The 26,741-nt window shown below is 37.3% G+C and overlaps 1 protein-coding gene across 3 annotated transcripts in view; it reads left to right on the top strand.

The window, feature by feature from the left end:
* Nucleotides 1-3,352: 3,352 nt before the first annotated feature.
* LOC135088960 (putative serine protease K12H4.7) overlaps nt 3,353-26,741 on the top strand; it is a 38,748-nt gene continuing 15,359 nt past the window's right edge. For 2 of the 3 annotated variants that reach the window (XR_010261349.1, XM_063984050.1), the window contains exons 1-9: nt 3,353-3,490; nt 3,859-4,093; nt 5,792-5,973; nt 10,633-10,865; nt 15,005-15,140; nt 15,337-15,531; nt 15,854-15,969; nt 19,993-20,125; nt 23,990-24,159. Coding sequence is in view for 1 of the 3 variants with exons in the window: in XM_063984050.1 (XP_063840120.1) it covers nt 3,486-3,490; nt 3,859-4,093; nt 5,792-5,973; nt 10,633-10,865; nt 15,005-15,140; nt 15,337-15,531; nt 15,854-15,969; nt 19,993-20,125; nt 23,990-24,159 (1,405 nt within the window). In the remaining 2 variants the exon portion in view is untranslated. Of the gene's footprint in view, nt 3,491-3,773; nt 4,094-5,791; nt 5,974-10,632; nt 10,866-15,004; nt 15,141-15,336; nt 15,532-15,853; nt 15,970-19,992; nt 20,126-23,989; nt 24,160-26,741 lie in introns of those variants that run through there. The other variant, XR_010261350.1, reaches the window with a different exon arrangement.

Below are 26,741 nucleotides of genomic sequence, written 5' to 3'. Positions count from 1 at the left end.
CCCTCACAGTTAAGGCATTTTTCTACCAAAGATGTGCACTGTTTCATCATATGACCCTCTTCAGCACATCTACTGCAGTAAGAGTGAGGAGAACGACAAGTATTGCTAGGGTGACCATAAAGCTGGCACTTTAAACAACGGAGAGGATTCGGAATGTAGGGACGAACGGAAACCGATTCGTATCCTACATAAACCCTCTCTGGCAACTTAGCAGCTCTGAAAGTGGAAATATTGGTGCCGTCAGCTACTTTAGTTTATCTTTCTAGCTTCAACGACATCCTGATCAGCCATGCAATTGACAATCTCAGTCGGTTCCATGTCCCCAAAATCGCGGTGAGAGGCGACTCCCCGACACGGGTTCATGAACACTGAAACTGAAGCCTCGATTTCATTGTCATAGATGAAACGGAACTTCAAAAGTGACTGACTTAGTATTTCAACAAATAAACCCCCCGCTAGCAAGTTTCTTTACATTGACATTTCCCACATTACAATTTTTTTTTATTGTAATAAATGAATTTACAGACAAGAGGCGTGTATCAGACTTAGAATGTAGGTGGCTTTATCAGGGGTAATAGACAGTTGGACAGTCAGGAGTCGTCGGTCAGTATCCTCCCTTCCCCTCGACAGGGGAGGCGAGGATAGTCCGTCAGGCATAGGACGGGGTACACCCACCTCCTACCGGGGGAGAGCAGGACACAAGTGGGAGGAGGTCAGGGAGGAGTTTTCCTACTGCCAGATTGCTCTGCCAAACCACTCTATGGGGGGACGATGGTGTCAATTCACCCCGAAAGCACACACTCTGAGGCGGTTCCTCCGTAGGCGAGAGAGGAAAGACAATCTTACCTTCTGTTGTCGCAAAGGGGAGGGTAATGACAGTGCAAAACTAAGAGGTATTGGCAGGGGGACACTTAACTTTATTTAACTAGGCCTAAGCCTGAAGAGCATACAAAAAATAAATAAATAAAAAATCCACAAGGAGGTGGAAGGACAGAGGCAGCAGAACATGTGTACTTAGCACGGTGTCTGGGCTTAATCTTGACAAAAACCTTAAAAGGTAGGGCTATAAGTAGATCACAAACCAAAGTACTTGCGTCGTGCACATGTAAAACCCTTAACTACTTGACAATCACCAAACCCCATATGACTGTTAACATTTTACATACAATAACCCTTCAACCATAAAAAAAAAAAGTACTGCATAGTACAAGGTATGTACATACAATAATCCTTCGACTGAATAAAACACTAACATCTGACTTCTTTGGTTCTCATGAGGTTTTTAGCTCCTCGGAGCTTCGCCCACTTGACCAGTGAAGAACAGACCATCGGAGTTGCCTGGCGTGCTACCCAAGGAAAATGTGTTGTACAGTTCTTTGGCAGAGTGTCCCTCACAGAGACTGCAGCAGCCTTAACCACTCGCTCCTTGCAGTTTATGGTATTTAGAAGTGAATAGCTGATCTTCCAGACCCTGTGATATTGTCAGTTGGATAAAAGTAATCGTATAGGGCCGATTCTTTTTTTTTTTTTTTTCTCATAGAAGGAAAGAGACAGGAAGACACATTGGTTATTATTGTTTAATGGTTGTTACATTTAACGAAAAAGCATATAGTAATATGTCATAGCTTGGTTATGACATTCCGGATAAAAATGATATCTGAAGTTGGCCAAATAAGACTAGAAAAATTTACTGCACGGTACTGTACATACGGCAGTTATGAAATGAAATGTCAAAGCATCTCTTTGCTGATATTTTCACACTATTCCCTTGTTTTAGGTGCGTTTCATCTCTTAGGTATCCCTATTTATTATCCTGGTCTGCCTAGACAGACTACAAGTATTATAATATAATATTGTGTATGCCCCTTCCAACCTTCAGGCACCCTCAGGTAAACACCACTGCAGCAGCCCAGGGTGGTCAGCATACACATCAGGGATCCACAACTGCTGTCGTCGGGTTCGTTTAGCTAGTGGGGACGAGGCACGCACACACGGCACCTGTCTGGATTCAACAGATTGCTAAGAGAGGGAAGGGCAACAAAACAGACTCAATGGCACTCCTTGTCCCTATTGCCCGCACAGGGCACACAAACACGCTACAGTTCAAGTCAGGCTCGCACCACCGAGCAATTAGCAAAGCGTCTCTATGGCTGGGTAGCGCGTCCCACCTCACAGTACAGTACAGCAGCAATGAACAGCACACTAGAGTCACAGCTTGCCAACAGCGTCGTACAGCTGTCTCCTCCGGCGGTCTACGCCATAACAGATCATGCAGGCGTCACACACACACACACATACGCACACACACACACACACACACACACTCACACCTCTGCGTCTGGTACGCACAGTCTCAGACTGCCAGGACACATGAATTGTGACACAATCTTCACAGCATGGCCCGGGGCGCAGTCATGTAGTGGCAGCGGCGGGCGACTAGCGTCGTACCTTAACACAATAAGGAGAGTGTATTGTAGACTGTCAGAACAAGTGTTGCATAGGCGGAAAACGGGCTCTCTCTCTCTCTCTCTCTCTCTCTCTCTCTCTCTCTCTCTCTCTCTCTCTCTCTCTCTTGGGGGTCACTACACCTTCTTATGTAATGTCGGTCTCTTCGTGATCGGCCAGCACGCTGTTGCTCTCACGACCAATCACCTTCCATGCCACCTCCTGTCTCTTCAGGCTGCCTCAGCTTGCAGCTCATGCATCATTGCCACTGCCTAACATCTGTAACCGGCGGCATAGTGCTACCAACGTCACCTCCCCCCGCAACAATAACGAAATATGTTATAATATATAAGCGATTATGGAGCAAGGGGAAACTGTGACGCAGGGAGCAGCTCTCCAGGTCACTTGTCATTCACAGGCGAGAACAAGGTCCCTTGCCCTGGTCCTCAGATTCCGCCATGTTAAGGGAACGTTCTATCCGTGTATCGCTTCTTCAGACCTGTCTTACTTCATCTGTATAAATACAAGCCACTCTGCAGAGTATTTTAGCGTGAATTGGTTGTCCAGAACACAATCATGTGTTGGAAGTCGTGGCGCAAGATAAGGAGGCCACTGAGATATTTTTACCTGCTTTACCAGAATGCCGCACTCCACTGGAAGGTTTAACTGTTCCACGCTCATTGTAAGTAAATGTTACTATTCATTTAATTTGAAACAATTCACGTTACACAGTTTTAATAATGTTTTTCACTCATGACTGACCTGTATGCAGACAATTTTGTATGTTCGAGATTCTATTTAAAACAATACACGCACATCGGCTTGTTTTCAACAAACATGTTTGCATCGCTGCCCACGAGCGGCAGTCTTTCGCTCCGCCTCGCTGCTCACCCACAGTTCTCGCTATCCCTCAGAAAGCTTGTGGCCGTGTCATTATTTGTAAAGTTCAGAAGCTCCCAGCAGGAGACCTGCGCGAAGGGTATGCGTCGGAAAATGCCTGATTCCGAGGCACTAGTGAAGAACTTAAGAAGACCCCTTATATGAGGTATTATCATCATAAATAAGAAAATAGATAAAAAGATGTAGCAAATAGGTAGAAAGAGATATACATAGATTTGAGTGGTGGTTATTTGATAGAGGGATGAATTGAAGGCGCGAGTTCGGGTTATGGCTCAGCGCCAGCTTAAGTTTCGTTTTTTTTTTTTTTTTTTTTTTTTTTTTTTTGCTTCTTTTCTTTTCCTTTCCTTTATTTTTATTGTATTTCAGCAAAATTCATTCTTTCTGGATAGGCTCCTTTATGATTAGTGTCTCGTGTAAAGTTTCCCATTCAAAGGAGAAAATGGACCGTGGTAGATAAGGGCAGCTTATTTTGTTATTGAGTGTATGGACGTAGTCTTTGTCTCAAATATCAAGAAACATCGGTGGAGCTGCTCCGGGCTGTTTCTACATCGTTGACAACATGAAGGGCGTCCTCATGGTGTTCCTGGTGATGGCTGAAAGTACCCTAGGGATAGGACGGACTAGGAGTGGTCACAGTGCAGCTTTGCGGCCCCCGCCACTCCCTGAAGGAGTTCATCTTCCCCAAGAAAAATGGTTTACTCAGACATTGGATCACTTCTCCCCTACAGATATCCGTACTTGGCAGCAGGTGAGATGAATTGTTTATTTTTTTAAACAAAACTTGGTACTTAAGTAGTTATATAGAATACTCAACGAGGCAACAAATAAATGACTCACAATATCTTAGATATCACTATCTGGAATCTCTGACCTTTAGAAGCAGTAGGAAATCAGTAATAACGACAGGATGGAGCACAGGATAAGTGTTTTGCAGATGTGTGCGGCCCTTTTTGGAGATGTAAAAATCTTTATAGTGGACAAAGTTTGATGCGTTTTCTTTTGGATATATATATATATATATATATATATATATATATATATATATATATATATATATATATATATATATATATATATATATATATATATATATATATATATATATATTAAAAGAAAACGCATCAAATTTTGTCCTCTATACAGATGCTGCAGGAGAAATGGATCCTATAGGGATCTTACAGTATATATATATATATATATATATATATATATATATATATATATATATATATATATATATATATATATATATATATATATATATATATATATATATTATCATTATTGTTATTATTATTTTGTATTTATTTTATTTTTTTTTTTTTTTTCAGAAAAAAAATTACAAGAGTTTTGTTTCCATACAAAGTTACATTTTCCCCACAAAAGATAAATTCTAAAAGAATGGAAATGCAACAAAATTATTACAGAAAAAGATATGCAGTGCCTTTGAAGTATAACAGACCTAAATTAACCAAACTAGATTGAAACTAATCAAAACCTAACCTAACTTTTATTCTTGTGAACCTTTCTGAACCTGATTTAGTAACTAGACCATGATACTAACGTAGCATAATGCTGCAGGAGAAATAGATCCTATAGGGATCTTACAGTAAATATTCCTCAGTGTCAGTGTCATGGCATTCCACATGGGAGAAAGTGTCTCCTTTTCCATGTTAACTATGCTTGTAAGTCAAGCTCTTACCAGTTTTCACACTTCCATTGCTTAGAACTGATAATGTGCATCTCATATTTTTTTCAAAGCTTCCCCATCTTTTTCTAGACCAGGGGTTCCCAACCTTTTTGTTCCTTTGTACCCCATGGACATTTTTATAAGTTCCCATGTACCCATAAATAAATTAATAATAAAAAGATGGAATTGTAATATTTTGATTATATTTTATTATGAAATTTGTATATGTAGATAGATTGCATGGGAATCTTAAAGGTGACAACATCAGTAAAGTAAAATCAAGTAATTTACAGTATATCTTAATCCATCACATATGTATGTTTCTTATAATTATCCATAATGATCATTACATCCTGTACCTGATCCTTTCAGGCACAGTACAGATGGTGACCATGGTTAGTTCCATAATAGTGAAAACCAAATGGTATTCACCCTACTCTTGATATAATTTAGATGAAAGTTTTGCTTACAAAAATTAGGAAATTGTAAAAAAACACATTGTGCAATCTTTCTGCAGATTACAGTACCATGTATTGCACAGTAGTGGTTATTCTCTGAGACCCAATATACCCACTGAAAAGCGCAAATATCACCTTAACATTTACTTCCCCAAGTTATAATTTCACCAACTGTAGATCCACCAACCAGTAATTTTCAGGGAACTGACCTCCATGGCTGAGGGACAGGAAATATTTAGGTATATATTTATGCATGTACTTTCTCCTACCTTTGCCTGATACAAATATGGCCTTTCAGAGATACTTCATCAATGATACCTTCTATAAGCCTCAGGGACCAGTACTCCTTCTAATAGGTGGAGAGGGCCCAGCCAACCCAGAATGGATGGTGACAGCAATGCCCCTAGAGTATGCCAAAAATCTCAGTGGTTGTCTGCTGCAACTTGAGCACAGATTCTATGGCAAGAGTCATCCAACAGAGTGAGTTTGAATTTGTATTACTAATTCATTGCTTTCACAATTTATTGTACATCTAATTTCTGCCCATGTATCTCTATCATTTCTCCTGATTTAGATATTTAGATAATATTTTTAAGTAAACTATACTCCACTTGAAGTGGTAACATGCATACTTTCAATATATATATATATATATATATATATATATATATATATATATATATATATATATATATATATATATATATATATATATATATATATATATATATATATATATATTATTATTATTATTATTATTATTATTAAACATAACGGAGAAGGCAGAGTGGGACGAGCGCAAGCGCTATAAGTTGCCAGATGACAACCCCCACCCACCTTGACCGTAGAAAGAAGAAAGGAAAAGCAATTAGCACAATAGTAGGATGAAATCAGAGCAGGAGGAGAAAATAGGTTAAACAATTATAAAGAACGCCTCAACGAACTGAGAATTATTAAAACTCACAAAAAAATTCAAAAAAAATCAACAATTCGGACTTATTTAATATATGTCAGACAACACGAGTAAATGTAGTATAACTACTTATATATATATATATATATATATATATATATATATATATATATATATATATATATATATATATATATATATATATATATATATATATATATATATATATATATGTATATATATATATATATGTATATATATATATATATATATATATATATATATATATATATATATATATATATATATATATATATATATATATATATATATATTACACACACACACACACACACACACACATCCACAGTATGGTATTTGACAACGCACAGTCATTTTAGTGTACAGCTGCAATAAAACACTGGAATTTTAATAAAGATTTAATCAGAATAATGAACCAAAACTAGCATAACGAACTCGCCACTAGTGTGAGCACAGAAATTTTAATAAAAATTTAATCAAAATAACAGACTAAAACTCACAAGACTAATTCACCAGCTGTGTGAGCCACTGCTCACCTATCCACTGCCTGTCCTTTCCTCCTTTTTTTCTTTTCCTTTCCCTCTTTTGTCTTGTTTCAAACCTCCATCCCTGTCACCTCCCCTCCCCCTTATGAAGGGAGTGAAACCTGGCTCTCTCTCTCTCTCTCTCTCTCTCTCTCTCTCTCTCTCTCTCTCTCTCTCTCTCTCTCTCTCTCTCTCTCTCTCTCTCTCTCTCTCTCTCTCTCTCTCTCTCTCTCTCTCTCTCTCTCTCTCTCTCTCTCTCTCTCTCTCTCTCTCTGAAAGTAAGAACAATCCTAAGGATTGCTCAATAGAATGAGACTGATTGAGAATGACAATGGAATTACATATATGAGAGTGAGAAACAATGAAGTGAAAATGACATTAAATGAATGAGAGAGAGAGAGAGAGAGAGAGAGAGAGAGAGAGAGAGAGAGAGAGAGATTTCACTCCCTTGTCCCTTATCTCTGACAGATAAGGGGGAGGGAGGTTTCAGACAAGACAAGAGAGGGAAAAGGGAAAAAAAGGGAAGAAGGGACTGGTGTTGGATAGATGAGCAGTGGCTGGCACAGCTGGTGAATTAGTCTTGTAAGGTTTAGTTTATTATTCAAATTAATTTTTGTAAAATTTCGGTGCCAGCACAAATGGCAAGTTCATTATGCCAGTTTTGGTTCGTTATTCCAATAACACATTTGTTAAAATTTCAGTGTGTTATTGCAGTTGTACTTTATAACAACCATGCCTTGTCACGTACCCTTATGTATATACTTACATCAAATAAAATTAATCTTTTTGTCATGGGATTTTCCAGTGGCTTATAGATCTCCAGCTAAATGCTACCATACCATACCAAGTTCAAAATATTTAACATAAACCCATAGCTGATGGCAGCTACCCTTTTTTTTTTTTGAACAACCATAAATAAAGTAAACGAAACGTAAACAAAATTTCCATCAAACTTCAACTTAATAACAATAATAATATTAATAAAAAGTAAACAACCAAAGAACTGTAATTAACTTCAAATCCAATCAATCAAAACCAAACCCACTCCACAACACTACTATAGTAGTAATAATAGTAGTAGTAGTTTGAAATACTGTAATAATAGTAGCAGCAGCAGCAGAAGCAGCAGCAGCAGCAGCAGCAGCAGCAGTAGTAGTAGTAGTAGTAGTAGTAGTAGTAGTAGTAGTAGTAGTTGGAAATGCTGTAATAATAGTAGCAACAGCACCAATAGGAGCAGCAGTAGTAGAAGTAGTAGTAGTAGTAGTAGTAGTAGTAGTAGTAGTAGTAGTAGTAGTAGTTGTTGTTGTTATTGTTGTTGTTGTTGTAATAGTAGTAGTTTGCTGATCATTTTGTTTTATTTAAACTTGTCTATACTTCTGCTTTAAATCATGCAAGGTTCATTGCATGTTAAGTGTGATAACGTCTTGGGAGCTTCATGATAACTGTCATACTACTAGATGCCAAACAGTTTAATTTGGCATCTATCATGTTGTATAGTTGCACAGGTTTGCCAGGTTAGGTAGTGAATTACTCTTTTTCTTTCATTGGTGCTTACCAAGTTCTGTGTGACTCTTCATTTATAAGTTTCTTATATCTAAAAGTTTGCTTCAACTGAAAGTTGTTATAGTGAGATATTCAGGTGAACTCAGGGCAACTCAGGGAGACAGTGGTCTCCCTAATATTACTGACTCCACTAAATTTAACAATTTTTAATTTTCCCTATATATTAGTTCTTCATTTAGGCCATGAGGGTTTATTATGTTTTCCATATTGTATAACAATTAACAGTTTGTTAAATGCAGTAATTGCTCTAGATTGTGAAGGAAAGCAAGTTAAAGGCTAGCTCATCTGGTTGGTCATTGAAGGGGGATGTCCACAGCAAACCAGGTTGCCTGGTCACTTTTTATTTTTATTTTCTTTTTTCTGTTGTTTCCCCTACTTTTGTAAATCACCTCCCTTTCTTCTGTTTGTTTTGTACCCCCTGTTCATGTATTTTCCTAAATAAATTGTCAAACTGAAGGAGGATGAAAGCAAAAGCTGGTGGTGATCATTGAAATCTCCAAGAATGGAGATCTCTGTGAAAGGGAAACAACTCTCTGTGAAAGGGAAACAAGTCTCTAAAAGGGAAGCAAGCCAAGCTGTGCTCTACTTTTGAAATTAAATACTCAAAGAATTTTGCATAATTAACAGAGTTAGATGAGAAGTATACAGCACAAGTGAATTTAATTTAGTCTTGGAATTTCTGAAGTCTAAGCTAGATGGTAGAAATTCAGATGACTCAAGAGCATGGATATATATAAAAGCAAGTTAAGTCAATGACCACATAGATGCTACATGCAGATGTAGATGCAATTGTGGATTGAAACTTAGGGAAAGGAATGTAGGAGGCAATAGAGAAAGGGCTGCTGTCAGTAGCTTCAGACATTTGTTTCTGTGAGGAAAAGATGATCAGGTTTAGTAGATGAGAGATAAAATTCTATAGATAAAAAATTATATCCAAGGCTGCAGATCTTAATGTAAAAAGGATTGAGGGAGATATCAAGGCATTTTGGGTTAGTACTGGAAGGGTGATCCAACCACAAGACATTTCTGGTCCTCACCATGAGGCTGTTGTAGGTGCCATTTTTAATTTTAATTTTAATGGAAAGGTGTATGTGGTATGCAGTTTCTTGGCAAGGAGAGGAGTTGGTGTTGAATGGCTGTCTAGACCTATTTCAGTGAATTGCAGGCTTGTAGCTCATTGTAAGAATAATGGATAAGCCTTCATTGACAATTGAAACCACTTTTATGGCAAAGATACCTTGTGTGCCAAGGATGGAGTGCATTTATCACCCCAAGGTGTTCAGGTTTTGTCTGGAACACTCAAGCAGGAGGTAACTGCATTCTAGCTTGAGTAGAAAAACTAGTTAAATCTTGGAAAGTAGCTCAGTGAAGATGAGGAATAGCTTAAGTGTATACTACACAAATTATATGAATATTTCAAATAAAATAGACTTGCTTAGAGGAACGGTAAAGATAGAAAACTTTGATATTATTACATAAACAGAAACTTGCTTAAATGTGTCAGGGAAAGTATTTCAACCAGAGGTTCAGATATATGGTTATACATTATTTTACAGAAGCAGGAAAAATAAGAGAAGTGTGGCACTTTGTTAGAGGCACATTACAATGTTGTGTTAACAGTAATGTAAAAAAATAGATAGCAAGACAGAGTCAATATGGATTGATATCAGTAGTACTAGCATAAGTGTACAGGTCACTCAGTACAATAAAAGAAGCTTGTAGCTCTATGGCAGGAGATAAACAGAGCAGGTATCTGTGTGTGATAGATTTTATGAATACTGTATTGACTGGAACCTGATAATGAGTAACTGAAGTAGAGGGCTTTCTAAGTGTAATTCAGGGCATTATATATATATATATATATATATATATATATATATATATATATATATATATATATATATATATATATATATATATATATATATATATATATATATATATATATATATATATATATATATATATATATATATATATATATATATATATATATATATATATTGATATAAACACAAAGCATGAACAGTTTTTTCTTTTGTACTAATCAAACCATCTGATTTTATTTGTAGCATCATTATATGAATCCTTGTACAGGGATGCATCTGTTGAAAATCTGGCATACCTTAGTAGTGAACAGGCCTTGGCAGACCTGGCCACCTTCACTGAGGCCATGAAGAAACATTTGGGCCTAACCACCAGCAAATGGATCGCCATAGGTGGGTCCTATCCAGGCTCTTTGGCTGCCTGGTACCGTCTTAAGTATCCTCATCTTGTAGATGGAGCTGTGGCTGTCAGTGCCCCCATCCTTGCCCAACTCAATTTTAAGGGTGAGTATATTGAGAGCATTAACAAGATTTATACAACTGCTATTTATCTTAAGAATTACAATAGTTACATAAAATATTTCAGTTAAGTGAGAGCTGTTGGAAGTATATTATTTCCAATAAGACACTATTTGATGATGGGTAATAATGATTTATTTTGGTTTAAATTAAATAATTCAAAAGAACAGTATAACTAGCAGTGATTCAGGGGTTGAATGGGATTTGAACTCTTCTGTCAAACGTTTATAAACATGTATTCCAACAACCACACTAATAACACCTCAGCTGACTGTCTATACTTGTACCACTCCAACATGTGAACAACTTCAACTAAGTAACTCAGGCCTGTGTACAGTGTAGGTTATTTAGTGGTGCTACAGGTCTGCTACAGCACAGGTCAAACACCATATTTTATAACCTGGGATTCTAGCATGCAGTGAATTCCTAAAGAGCCATGATAATTTATGTGGAATTCTTTTTATTTATTTATTTATTTGTTATTTTATTGCTCATGGGTTCATAAGTATAGATGGCATAATAAAATAAAAAGCATGTGAGACAGCTGCTTTAATATTCTCATTTAAGATTTCTTTAGTGATTTGAGATATAATGGAAGAAGTGATTATACTTCAGTATTTTGGCTTCTTTCTATATGATATTGAAAATTTTGGGAAAAGGCTGGAAAAGAAAGAGCTTGAGTGCTAAGATGAGTATAGCAAATAAAGAAAAGAAGAGAGTATGAAGGCAAAAAGGGAGTTTCAGAATACTGGCTGACAAGATGAATTTATGAAATGAGATTTATGAAATGATCCATATATAATCAAAATTAGCTATGAAAAAGTTGTTTGTAGTATGAACATAATGGATGGTGAGAGTAATGAAATTATGTGTGTAAGGTTTAGCATAATGAAAGAAAAGAAAGTAATTGTAGAGGATTAGAAATTCTGATGAGATCTGGTCTTATAGGGAGAATTTGAAAGAACGAGACAGAATGACAGAGATGTTCAGGAATAGGGCAGATGGTGTGAGAATGACCACCACCAACTTCAATCAAGAAGACCTGCATGATTGGAAAACAAGTCATCACCAATAGTTTTGCTCAGGATGTATGCTGCAATTTACAACTCAGGTCAGACTTCACTTTGGTTTAACATCTGTTGGTACTGCAGCTTGTGAGCCAGTGACCTGATGATGGAGAACAGAGTTGGTGTTCTGTGTTGCTGAGTCTACTGGCTGTACTAATCCCTCTAGTATACTTGAGCTTTCATTGCAAAAGTCTCAGGGTTGGAGGCTGAGTTCCATTGGAGGATCTCAAGGTGCAGACTGAGTTTTGTGAAATCTCAGACTTGCCAGTTGAGTTCTGGGTGAAAATTTTGGCACCAGAGGGAGAGTGTGACCCTCATCAAGCCATTGCCTTAGCTAGCAAGGTGATGGAGGAGTAAACAGTTGTGTCCAAGGGGGCAAAGCAGATGAAGGTCTCCAGGGTATCTTGCCTCAAGAGGCACTTAATAGAGATAAAGAACTCCTTCAATGTGCTGGAGGGAATAATGGAGGAGGAGGTGGATGTGGCAGGAAAATGCAAGGACAAGAAGGAAAGGACAATAGAAATACACTGCCCTCAGGTAGAGTGCTTGTGCTTGGAGATATTCAGGTTAGCTACTCAGTGATTTTTATGCCAGAGATAGGAAGAAGTAGATTGAGGGTGTGCTACCCAGAGGGTATTATAGGGAAGGTTGCTAATAGGTTAGACGTGTGCCTGGATAGTGGTGGAACTAAGCCCATTGTTTTTTGTATAAACAGGAGTGAGGAGTTGTTTTGTTGATGAAATGACAGTCAGAGGCCTTTGATCCATATAATCAAAATTAGTTATGGCAAAGTTTTTTGTGGTATGAATATAATGGATGGTGAGTGATTAAATTGTATGTGTAAGGTTTAGTATATTTAATAAAAAAAAAGGAATTAATTGTAGAGAATTAGAAATCCCTGAATGTCTCTTCTTCTGAAGGTATCTTCTTAATCCTTCAAAATCTGCTCTCCTAAAGTCATAAGATGTGTGGGATTTGCCAACTCAGGCCCCCCAAACAATTGAAAGATGAGGTCTGCATGATAGATAAATAAAGAAATTATCTTCCAGACAACTATCCCCTCTTCTTCAATGACACTCAATTGTCCCCCTCTTCTACACCAAACATCCTCAGTCTGTCCTTTACTTATAATCTGAACTGGAAACTTCACATCTTATCTCTAGCTAAAACAGCTTCTATGAAGTTGGGTGTTCTGAGATGTCTCTGCCAGTTTTTCTTACCCTCAGTTGCTAACTGTACAAGGGCCTTATCCGTCCATGTATGGAGTATGCTTCACATGTCTGGGGGGGGAGGTTTCCACTCATACTGCTCTTCTAGACAGATTGGAATCAAAAGCTTTTCATCTCCTCAATTCCTCTCCTCTAATTGACTGTCTTTAGCCTCTCTCTTATTGCCCCAATATTGCATCTCTAGCTATTTTGTACCATTATTTTCATGCTAATTGCTCTTCTGATCTTGCTAACTGCATGCCTCCCCTCCTCCCACAGCCTTGCTGCACAAGACTTTCTTCTTTCTCTTACCTCTATTCTGTCCACCTCTCTAATGCAAGAGTTAACCAGTATTCTCAATCATTCATCCCTTTCTCTGGTAAACTCTGGAACTCCCTACCTGCTTCTGTATTTCCACCTTCCTATGACTTGAATTCTTTCAAGAGGGAGGTTTCAAGACACTTATCCTTCAATTTTTGGCTACTTCTTTGGACCCTTTTTCTAGGACTGGCATCTCAGTGGACTTTTTCTGCCCTTGGCCAGTGTCCCTCCTGCATAAATATAAAGTTAGGCCAAGAGCAAGAAGGGAATGTTTTGGATAGGGGGAAGATAGAGGCTTTTTTGTTGTGGAGACTTAGGTTGCCAACTTATTATATTTTACTAGATGACCTCAGAAAAGTAAATACAGCAATCAAAATTATTTTTGCTCCGATAATTTTGAAAAAAAAAAAAGGAAAATTCAGATTTTTTTTTTTATCTTCGGTATAAATGATACTGTATTACATAGCTATTTGTTTATATTGTATGTAAGTAATAAGAAAAATAAAAAAACAGGAAGATGAAAATGGCAGTGTTCACTCTAGGCAAATCTACTGGTGGTAACTCTTAGCCAAGCTCTTTGTCACTTCCTGAGGCCTTTTCAGTTCAAGATGACATTAAAATAATCCCCTGCTTTATTGAAGGATAAAGTATTGGAGAGAGAGAGAGAGAGAGAGAGAGAGAGAGAGAGAGAGAGAGAGAGAGAGAGAGAGAGAGCATTCCTTTATCTTTACCCCACAGCTTCTGTGTTCTCTATGAAGGCAGTTAGACTCTATTCAGACTCTTATGGCAAAGCAGCTGAAGGGAAGCAGTGTTGATGCCACCACAGGGGCTGTGAAAAGACAATTCTTCATTGCCTCCCTTGATGAACTTTCATATGAGGTTCTGAAAGTTTCATGTTTTCTAGTTCACATGTTTTGTTATATCAACACCATTCAAGCCTGACATGTGAAGATCTATGACTAAATGATATCACTGTGATTTGTCTGTCTCACACTCATCACTACTAACACTGCAAAATGAACAGAACAAAATACATTCCAACCCAAGAAAAAAGCTAGTTACACATCACCAAAGACAGTGAATACTGACACTACTAATTAATACTGGTCGTTGTTGCTATGGGCATGAATGAGGAGATATGCACATGGGATGTTAATAAGTCAATTTCTTGCTGCCCATTATTTATGCTTTCTGAAAGATCTTAAGTAAAATGTGCTCCCTGAGTAGCCTATGCTGCCGTGACACAAGATGGGAATTTATTAACTGTAGATGGATAGTATTAATAAAGTGTATTAGGCTCATATGTACCCATGGACAGAGCAGACTTGTAGCCATCCCTTGGAGAGTATTCCAAGAAACTGCTATCAGAGTGAGTGAAAAATATGAATTACATTCATCCTACTGTACTATAGAACATTTTTAAATCACATACTTTTCAGTTTTAATTGCATTTCTGGATGGATAAGGAGACTGTGGCCTTGTTAGAATTTGGGAGGAATTCACCTTCACTTACCAAGCATTTGCACAGAGTATCTGGAGGTTGTTCGTGATTCCTTGGCCACTGTGGGAGAGGACTGCAATGTTGCTATAAGTATTGCTCATCATGAGTTGCACATACTCTTGCAGCAGGAAAGTGGATGGAAGATTATCAGCAAACAATTCAGGTAGCGTATGTGCATGATGTTTGAAGTTAACAGTACTGTCATGAAAGTTTCCAGCCAAGACTAGGATTTATAATTTGTTCACTACTGGTCTTTAATTCTTTTCTGAGTCATGTTTACTCACAACTGTCTAGTAAAGAAAACAAAATCATAATTTTCTCACTGACAATAATTTGAAGGCATTCTTGATTACACTCAGGCTGTGTTCTCCACTGGATGGTCACAACAAGAAGGATGTAGCCAACCTCTTCTCCATGCTGACAGAGAATGTGGAAGACATTGTGCAGTACAATCGAGATAACCGGGCCTTTGAGGGGGTGAAAGGTACCAACATCACCATTGAAACTGTCTGTGAGATCATGAGGAACAAGACACTCGGTTCACCTTACATCAGGTGAGAGAATGCGGTAGGAAAACAGAGGATGCTGATAAATAATATATATTTGCGAGGATGGCTAAAGGGATTAATGACTGCATGACACAGTATGTATATTACCAAACAACTAATCTTATTAAATTACCTAGCTTTGCAAAAAGGCCTCACTGACTGTAATGACCACTAGGTATAGTGGTCTGTTTGGATATAGCAAAATGACTTTCCTTCTAATAAGCTAGTTCATTATATTGAGGGTGTATTGTACATATGTATTAACATAATAAGATATTCATGATAACATCATAGCTATTATTAATAATACTTGGTGTTACTCAAACAGATATGCAACCCTTAATTCCTTGTTGCTGGATGTAGAGGAAGAGAAGTGTCTTGATCACACCTATAGGAGCATGGTGAAAGAGATGCAGTCCATGGACTGGAAGGATAGTGTTGGAGGTGAGATTGTAGAACCATTACAATGTTATTAAAAAAAAAAAAAAAACTGCCAAATTGTACTTAACCTTTTCAACACAAGGGCACATATATTGCATCCTTGCACGTCTTGTAACATATGCAAGGATGTTTGTTATGCATCTTGGCTCCCTTTAGCCAGTGCAGTGTTATTTTCTTCCTGAATATTGCATGATTATTTTCAGAATGTACTCGTAGGTCATATATGATACAGTGTCTTATTTGACTTTCAGTATTATTATTGTGCAAGAACATCACTGTGTCTTGCATGCATTTATACTTCACAGTAACAATAAATTCTAACAGAAAATACACTCACACACACACACATAATTATAGTTATCCCATCTCTAGGAAAGTTTGGTTTGGTTAGTTTACATTTTGGGCAAACATGGCAGAGGGAGGCACCCCAAAAGAAAGGGGTTCCTTTGAAGGTTTTACTGAAGAAGAAAGAGAACTAAATTATAGACTGCAGTGTAGAAAAATTTTGTATATGGAAGAAATGATGGACAAGTTATTGGAGAGAATAAAGACACCAGGAGACAGGCAGGGAGTTGGTGACTTAATAGCAAAGTTGATTGAGATGGAAGATAAAAATGAGAAATTAAAGGTGGAAAATGACTGTTTAAAGAAACAAATAAAGGAAAAAAAGAAGAAACTTCAGAAAGGAAATGAGGAAATGAAGGTAAATGTAAAGGATGTGGAAATGAGGCAAAATAGGTGGTTAAATGAACGTAAATTTGAAGAAGAATCACTAAAGAAAATGATAGAACAACAAGAAAAATGAGAAACAATACCTGAGACAGAAAATGGTAAATGTTATTAAGGAAGAAAAAAGTTAGTGGGAGACACTGTAGAAAAATATAAACAAGTAATTTGTATTTGGTTTAAAGGAAGAGAAAATAGTAAGCAGAATTCAAAGAGAGTTAAAGGAAAAGAACCTGTTGAATAAGTTACTGAAGAAAATGACGGGTGAAGACAATCAGGGAGTAAAGCAAGTGGAAGAGTTCCATAGAATTGGGAAATATGAAGAAAAAAAAAATGAGACCCATAAGAATAAGGTTTGCAACACAGGTACAAGCAGAAGAGGTAATTAATGGGTCTTGGAGGTTGTCTGGAAATGAAGAACATAAGAATGTATGGATAAATGGGGATATGGATGAGATTGAAAGGTTGAAGCAAAAGGAGCTAGTAAATGAGGCTAAACAAAAAAAAAACCAACAAGGAATGGAGGAAGAGAAGAAATTCTATGGAGAGTAAGAGATATGAAAATAAAGAAATGGTACATCAAACAGTACGTAAAGTATGTTATATTAATGTAAATGGATTAAATGAAGTGTAAATGAATTAATATAGTGGATTAATGTTAACAAAAATGGAATTAAACAAATCATGAAGCAGAACCACACTGAATGTTGTTGTATTATGTGAGACAAAATGGAAAAATGAATGGAGAATTTCTGACATTGGTGATGATAAATATGATTTATGGATGAAAAATAGAAGTGACAAGGGAGGAGGTGGAGTAAATCATTCTAAGAAATGTGTTAAAGTGGAGAAGGTTATGAAAACTAAAGACAAGTCTGAAATTCTACAAGTGATGATAAGAAGTGGAAATGGAAGGATAATTAATTATGTAGGAGTGTAAGTGCCACTTAGGACCAGTGGAAGTGATAAGTTAGTGAGGAATATACTAAGTACAGTTCCAGTCAGTTATGAGGAAATACTTAAGATGATGGAAGAACGTAATGTAAATAAAGCATCTGGTCCAGATGGGGTATCAAACTGGATATTGAAGGAATGTAGAAAACAACTGGCTGATAAAATTGACAGTCTAGTGATGACATCACTATCACAGGGAAGAGTACCAAAAGATTGGAAAAGAACAAATATTACACCAATATCCAAAGGAGGAAATAAGAAAAACTCACAAAATTATAGACCAGTGTCCTTGACTAGTGTTGTAGGAAAACTATGTGAAAGAACAATAAAGGAAAGATGGATGGAACACTTGGAAAGATAAAGTTTTAGTAAATTGTCAATTCGGATTTAGGAGGGGAAGATCATGCTCCATGAACTTATTGTCCTTTTATTCAAGGGTAGTCAGTATTGTGCAGGAAAGAGACAGATGGGTGGATGGTGTCTACTTGAAGAAAGCATTTGACATAGTACCACACTGAAGATTGCTATGGAAAAAAAAAATTATGGAAAAATTGGAGGAAGGCTGCTGGAGTGGATGGAGGATTATCTGGATGATAGAGAGATGAGAACTGTAATACAAAACCAAAATTCATCTTGGCTGAAAGTAACTAGTGGTGTCCCACAGGGATCAGTGTTGGGACCGATAATGTTTGTAATACATGTGAATGACATGAATGAAGAAATAGACAGTTATATGCATGTTGAGAAATGTAAGAACCAACCCAAACTGTTCTATGGATATGTAAATGGCAAAGTGGAAAAAAAACGAATAAGTAAACTGAAGAGAGATGGTGTGATTTATGAAGATGCAGAACAGATGGCTGAAATAATGAATAATTGTTTCCGGTCAGTCTTCTCAAGCAAAAGCGAATTTGTGGAGCAAAGGACAGACACAGAAGGGATCAGGATGCACAGTATGGAAGTGTCTGTGGAAGAAGTAAAAAAGATAATGGAAAAACTGGACAAAAAAAAAAAAGCTATGGGGCCAGATGGAGTGTCAAACTGGATACTTAAAGAATACAGTGAACAGTTAGCTGACAAAATACCATGCTGTTCCTATGAGCTCCTTTGAAGAGGGTGCAGTTCCCACTGACTGGAAAAAAGCAGACATTGTGCCAATATTTAAAGATGGAAATGATGAAGTTCCGTTAAATTACAGACAATTGTCCTCTAACCAGTGCGGTTGCTAAGATAGATGAAAAGATTATAAAAGACAGCCAGACAATGCAAGACTGTAGGTAGAGTCACACTCCACACTACAGGAGCAGCAGGAAATATAGAGCCACACATGCTGTTTCACACAACTTCTGGATTCTCCCAGATCCAGGCCTCCCATAGGACCCAAACAGTACCCAATATAATAAAGTGTTACATGATTATCACACCCATAGGTATAGATCAAATATGCCCTCCCTATTTACACCTCACCACACTTCTGTACCCTACATGTCTGGTCTTTCCGATATCTCACCTGCTACTGGGAGAGCGAACATGAGAGAGTTCGTTGGCTAAGCAAGCCAGCCACATGACAGGGGATAAGGAGGGAAGGAAAGGAGGGGGAAGTGAAGAACTGGGGGGTGATGGCCCACCTCATGCCCTGCTCCCTGCATCTTGCTTCCTCTCCCGAACTAAACATTCTGTTACAAAAATTATAAGGGTTTTACTTGGAGAGCTGGGTGATGATTGACTACACTGAGGAAGTGCAACTCTTTAACTATATTCTTTATGAAATACAACTCTCAGAAAGAAAGAGAAGTGGCGGAAATTAAAAGGCAAAGGATAACTTCTAATTCAACGTAAAGTTACATACTATAAAAGAAACCATGATGCCTGTCCTGCACTCCTCCTCCAGCACTCATATGTTATTTCTCTCATTCTTTCTCTTCTTCTGTTCTCTCATTCTTCTTCTCACTATTTCTACTCTTTATTCTCTACAGTTTCTGGTGAGCAAGAATACTCTGCCTAACAATATGAATTTTACTTCATGTCACGAAACTTTTTTACTAATAAATTCTTTCATTCCTTTAGTTGTTCTTTGGGTAAGTACCCAGATAAAATAAATCTAAGTTAACTATATAATGCTTTGTCATTTACATTCAACGTTGTTTTTGTGAAATATAGATCATATATTTAGTCATGTACATCTTCATGATTTTTTATGTAAATTTTGTATTAAGGATGTAATGTCAGAAGGAAATAAGTTTTCACCTGCTGACAAATACTATATGTATTCCACTTGTATGCAAGCATTTCAAAATGATGAATGGAAATCTGACAAAAATCTTACCTTAAATTGTAATTCTACAGGACGTTCATGGATGTACCAGACCTGCACTGAGTTTGGGTTTTATCAAAGCTCAGACTCTCGTCAGCAACCATTTGGCAATGAATTTCCTGTAGAATTCTTCGTTCAGCAGTGCCAGGACATCTTCGGGCCAAGGTTAGTCAGAGTAGGGTGCTTGATGGACTTGTTCTTCATGGTACCAAGCTGCAAACATATTAATAGTAAACACTAGCTACTACACAGTTAAGGCCTAGCATTTTGTGAGATTATACTCAGTTGTGTTTGGTATTGGATAATATATATATATATATATATATATATATATATATATATATATATATATATATATATATATATATATATATATATATATATATATATATATATATATATATATATATATACATATATCTTCACCAGGCTGCCAATCCCACATGAGTGGCCCAGACAAAGCACCTTACTTGCATACTTTCAATGAAGATTGCTATATCATTCACAAGGTACCCCAGGACATGCCTGCATTGCAAAAAAAATGTGCAATAACAAAAATACGAGATGTAAACTGAATTGGGAATTAAGAGTATTTCCTCCCAGTTCCATCAAATAGGTACTTACTGTATTACAGACTATATACACTTGAAATCATTGTATATTTACCTTTTTTAGTGGAGATTACACAAACACTGGGAGAGGGCAGTATTTTCTGAGGCTCTGCCCTGGTATTACTGAGCAACATCATCTTCATCCTTGTCACTGGAAGGTTCCTGGGTAGTTTTTCTAATAATCCTCTCATCCTCTTGAGTCATATTTACATATTTACACCTCTTAAAATTAAGGTCAGAGCAACAGACATGGCATTGCTGTTACATATCTCCTCTTGCTGCTGGAGCCTTCTGAAGTAGCATTTAGTAGCTGTCTGATAAAACTGGTTGATTTTCTCATTTGCATAATTTGCAACAGTTTGGAGATTGTCTCATTATGTCCCAGGCTGTCTTCTTCATAGTCCTTTAACACTTCCTTAATCATCTCAGATGCTGTCAGGATGTGATTAATATTGCTCATCATTAGTTCTCATGGTCATTCTTCTTGATGTTCTTGTTATTTGTAGTAGAGGGTCTTGCTTCTGAGTCCATGGTCTCTTGTGATGCAACCTTATTAACAGTCTCATCCAGCACCTCACAAATCACCTTCCCACAACCTGTTACAGCACACCATATATGTAGAGCAACCTCCCTTGCTTGATATATAGACTGTGTGTCACTCTCCCTTGCAGTTGTAAGATGAGGCATCAGATTTTTCCAGGAGTGATTAATTGTTGCTACAAATACTTTGTCCCATGCCTTAACCCTTAAGGTGCAGAGACCTAAATGGAGGATTTTCCTACCATGTGGACAAAAATATAAATTTATAAAATTTTTCATTATAAAAGGCAAAAATCTAAATCTGAAAGTGGTACATAAATTATTATAGCAAATATATGGTACTCAAATTATGGTGCACTTCTATAAATGTGCAAAAATTTGACTTCCTAGATAGAATGATGGCTCCAGGTGGGCAACAGTTGCCACCAGTGTGCCTTATCACTGAGGGTGTGAAACACGATTTATTGGGCTATTGTTTGTTTATTTACTTCTTTCTGTGTGTGTGTGTGTGTGTGTGTGTGTATGTGTGTATTTACCTAGTTGCATTTACCTAGTTGTGCTTTATGGGAAAAGAGCTATGCTCATGCTGTCCCATCTCCATATCTTTTAATATCCAACTTAGCCTTGAATCCATGTATACTTTCTGCATTTACTATCTCCTCATCCAGACTGTTCCATACATCAATACTTCTATATGGGAAACTATACTTTTTGACGTCTCTTCTACAAGCACTCTTCAGCCTCATTCCTTGTCCTCTAGTGTCCTGTGTATCCCAGACCATTAAGTCGCTCCAGTCCACCTCCTCCACTCCCTCATATGCTTTATATATCGCAATCAAGTCTCCCCTTTCTCTCCTCTTTTCCAATGTTGGTAGATGTATCCTTGCCAGTCTCTCTTCATATGACAAGTCCCTGATACTTGGTACCATCTTCGTAGCTGCTCTCTGAACTCTCTCCAACTTCCTCATATCCTTTTTCTTGTATGGCGACCACACTACTGCTGCATATTCTAGTCTAGGTCTTATCAGTGACACGATCATCTTCCTGACCATCTCTTCATCCATATATGCAAAGGCCTGTCTTATTCTTCTCAACAAGTTACAGGTTTCTCCTGTAATTTTGCTAATATGTCTCTCCGGGATCAGGTTCCCAGTCACTGTAACACCAAGATTCTTTTCCTCCTCTGCTCCACTTAATCTTACACCATTCAACACATAATTTCCTTTTACTCTTGTACTTTTTCCAAATTCTATTACTTTACACTTCTTTAAATTAAATTCCATTTCCCATCTATAACTCCACTCTGATATCTTGCTCAGGTCTTCTTGTAACATTCCACAGTCCTCTGCACTCTCAACTTTCTTCAGCAACTTTGCATCATCCGCAAAAAGGCTCATGTAGCTGTTCACACTCTGTGTGTGTGTGTGTGTGTGTGTGTGTGTGTGTGTGTGTGTGTGTGTGTGTGTGTTTCTCTCTCTCTCTCTCTCTCTCTCTCTCTCTCTCTCTCTCTCTCTCTCTCTCTCTCTCTCTCTCTCTCTCTCTCTCTCTCTCTCTCTCTCTCTCTCTCTCTCTCTCTCTCTCTCTCTCTCTCTCTCTCTCTCTCTCTCTCTCTCTCTCTCTCTCTCTCTCTCTCTCTCTCTCTCTCTCTCTCTCTCTCTCTCTCTCTCTCTCTCTCTCTCTCTCTCTCTCTCTCTCTCTCTCTCTCTCTCTCTCTCTCTCTTGCTCTGTCAGAGTAAGAATAATCCTGAGGATTGCTAAATAGAATGAAACATTGAGAATGAAAAATGGAATTATATAAGAGAGGCTCAGTTGTCTATTGGCATAAACATTGTTCATGAGAGTGTTGCATTCAAAATATTAATTTTTTCCATTTTTGTGTTATTTTAGCTCCCATTATACAATATGAGAAGGAGAAAAGTGTTACCACCAGCTCAATCTTTTGGCCCAAAGAACCTGGATTATTCTTTCAGTTATCATAAATTATAGTAAGCTCAGTCTTTTGGTCCAAAGAACCTGGATTATTCTTTCAGTTATCATAAATTATAGTAACAATAAACATATATATTGAGCACATTTCATTGGATGAAATGTGCTCAGTATTCCTCCTGAATTACTTACCAGCTCCCATAAGGGAAAATATAAAAAGATAGCTAAAGGAACAAATATTAAATATAGAGGAAATATTTGCCTTGGAGATTAGTATATCCATAGCTGAGAGTAATACATCCATAGCTGAGAAGGGAATAGAATATTATACAGTAGATAGTTTCAGTAAAGGACAAAAGAGGAAAGAAAAACCTAAAGCTCAATGTAAGCTATGCCAGGGGCAAAATCATCCATGGTTCAAATGCTGCAAACACCCAAATCCTGATTCAAAGGTAAAAAGAGCCCAACATCTCAAACTATGTAATGGTTGTTGGGAACCTGGACATGGTAGTCAAGGCTGCACAAATCCTAACATAAAAAAAATGCAAATTATGTGAAAAGAAACATTATCATGCCCTTTGTTTACAGTCTAAATCAACAAATAGATCAGACAATGAAACTAAGGCAAAGGAAACAATGACACAAGCCTTAACTCCCATAGAAAGTACTATCTTACTTACTCTAAAGTTAACCTTCATAGCAAAGGGAGGTAAGATCATTAAGTTAAGGGTCTTGTTACATCAGTATTCACAAGAGACTTTTGTTCTCCTATCTTTTTTTGCCATAATAAAGTATAAATTGATTGGCAAGAAAACCGTAAGGGTACAGGGGTTTACGGGAAGCAAAACCAGTTGAGAATATAACATTGAAATATCAAAAAATTTACATCAGAGGAGTTAGGTTAGAGATACACATCACTCATCAATTTTGACATTCTGACTTTCTTCCCCAGGTTTACTGAAAATCTAGTCCTGTCTGGCATCAAGAGAACCAACACTCTTTATGGTGGACGTGACTTAAAGGTAACCCGTGTTGTGTTCATAAATGGTGCCATTGATCCTTGGCATGCCCTTGGGATCACTACAGATCTCAGTACCAGTGCTCCAGCCATCTACATCAATGGTGAGAAGTAACCTATAGATAGTTCAGTAGTTTTACACAGATGGTTGTCAGGTCAGCAATAAAAGGCCTCTACATAAGTACAGTGTTCCCACATGTATTCATGGTTTCTCATATTAAATGGATTTTTTTTCCTAACATATACTAACTAATGGAGAGTTTTCAGAGTTGCTAGATGACACCTCTGGCTCAGTCTTTTGGCCCAAAGAGCCTGGATTATTCTTTCAATTATCATAAATTATAGTAAATTCTGAATATAACAAACACATACTGGGAGGTAGAGGGGGGTCACTAAAGATGAAAATTTGCTGTATCCAGAGAGAGAGAGAGAGAGAGAGAAAGAGAGAGAGAGAGAGAGAGAGAGAGAGAGAGAGAGAGAGAGAGAGAGAGAGAGAGAGAGAGAGAGAGAGAGAGAGAGAGAAGAGTTGTGGCTGTGAGCAATTGACCTTGACTGGCCAATGATGCAACACTCTCTCTCTCTCTCTCTCTCTCTCTCTCTCTCTCTCTCTCTCTCTCTCTCTCTCTCTCTCATAAATTAATACACACACACACACACACACACACACACACACACACACACACACACATACAGAGAGAGAGAGAGGGGGGGGGAGGAGGCAGGCAGCAATCAATCTGGAGATGGCTGCATGTGATATCACTGCAGAGGGTGCAGCTAGCTTCCACCTTATCACCCTTAAAAAATATATGGTCTATGATATTTTATACTTTTCTTTCGATCGCTTGTGAATCAATATGATAACAGACAAAAATCAGTGATCAATGAGTTCACTGCCAACAGCCACCTACTTGCTAGCTGTACGATAAATTTCCTCATGTATATTTGTGTGTGTGTGTGTGTATTTACCTAGTTGTATTTACCTAGTTGTGACATATGGGAGAGGAGCTAAGCTCGTACTGTCCCATCTCCATAACTGTTTTTATCCAACTTTTCCTTAAAGTCATGAATATTTGTAGCACACACCACTTCCCATTCCAGTCCATTCCATGCCTCTATGCTTCTGTGAGGGAAGCTAAACTTCTTTATGTCCCTTCTGCAGGTGGTTACTTTTAGTTTTCTTCCATGTCCTCTTGTTTCTCTTTCATTCATTATAAAGAGATGTTCCCTATCTAGTTTTTCCATCCCACTCAGCAATCTGTACAATGCAATCAAGTCACCTCTCTCTCATCTCTTTTCCAAGGTTGGGAGTTGTATTCTAGCTAGTCGCTCCTCATATGACAAATCTTGCAATTCTGTTATCATCTTTGTTGCTGCTCTCTGTATTCCTTCCAACTTTCTTATGTGCTTTTTTTCATGTGGTGACCAAATTACTGCTGCGTATTCTAATCTTGGACGTATCATTGTGGTGATTATTTTCCTCATCATTTCTATATCCAGATAAGCAAAGGCAACTCTTATGTTTCTTAGTAGGCTGAGAGTTTCACCTGTTATCTTGTTAATATGTTTTTCTGGTGATAAATTCTCTGAGAAAATCACTCCCAGATCTTTTTCTCTTGTTGTCTTATTTATTGTTTCATTTCCCATTTTGTAGTTATAGCTACATCTGTTACTTTTTCCAAATTCCATCTTTTTACACTTACCAGAGTTAAATTCCATTTGCCATCTGTTGCTCCAGTGTGTGTGTGTGTGTGTGTGTGTGTGTGTGTGTGTGTGTGTGTGTGTGTGTGTGTGTGTGTGTGTGTGTGTGTGTGTGTGTGTGCGCGTGCGCGCCACACCGAAGATTGCTATGGAAGATAAAAAATTATGGAAAAATTGGAGGAAGACTGCTGGAGTGGATGGAAGATTATCTGGATAATAGAGAGATGAGAACTGTAATAAAAGACCAAAATTCATCTTGGCTGAAAGTAATTAGTGATGTCACACAGGTGTCAGTGTTGGGATCAATAATTAATGTTTGTAATATATGTGAACGACAAATGAAAAATAGATAGTTATGTGAACTTATTTGCAAATAATGCTAAGTTGATGAGAAGGGTAGAAAATGTAAATGACTGTATGGTACTGCAAGATGATTTGAATAAGATAAATAGATGGAGTAAATCTTGGCAAATGGAATTCAATTTAAATAAATGTAAAGTAATGGAGTTTGGTAAGAGTAAGAAAAGAATACAATATCATTATGAGATGGAAGGTGTGAAGTTAAAGAAGTCAAAAGAGGAAGTGGATTTGGGAGTAACAGTTACTGAAAATTTGACTCCAGACAGACACATTGATAAAATTACTGGAGAGACGATGAATTTGTTAAAAAGAGTAAGAATGGCATTCTCATATTTGGATAAAGAAATTATAAAAAGTTGTTGATTTCCATAATAAGACTAAGATTGGAATATGTGACAGTGGTGTGGTCTCCTCATACAAAGAAGAATATTATAAAATTAGAAAGAGTACAAAGAGCAGTCACTAAGATGGTTCTGGAGTTGAGTAAATCGACCTATGAAGAGAGATTAAGAATGTTGGAAATTCCTACCCCTGAAAAATAGGAGAGAAAGAGAGGAGATTTAATAAACATCTATAGAATGATAGATGGTATGGAAAATGTGGACAAAAAAATGTTTTATAAATTTAG

The sequence above is a fragment of the Scylla paramamosain genome, chromosome 3 (assembly GCF_035594125.1).
Source record: "Scylla paramamosain isolate STU-SP2022 chromosome 3, ASM3559412v1, whole genome shotgun sequence".
Lineage (NCBI taxonomy): Eukaryota > Metazoa > Arthropoda > Malacostraca > Decapoda > Portunidae > Scylla > Scylla paramamosain.
This window is presented reverse-complemented; position numbering and strand designations above follow the sequence as displayed.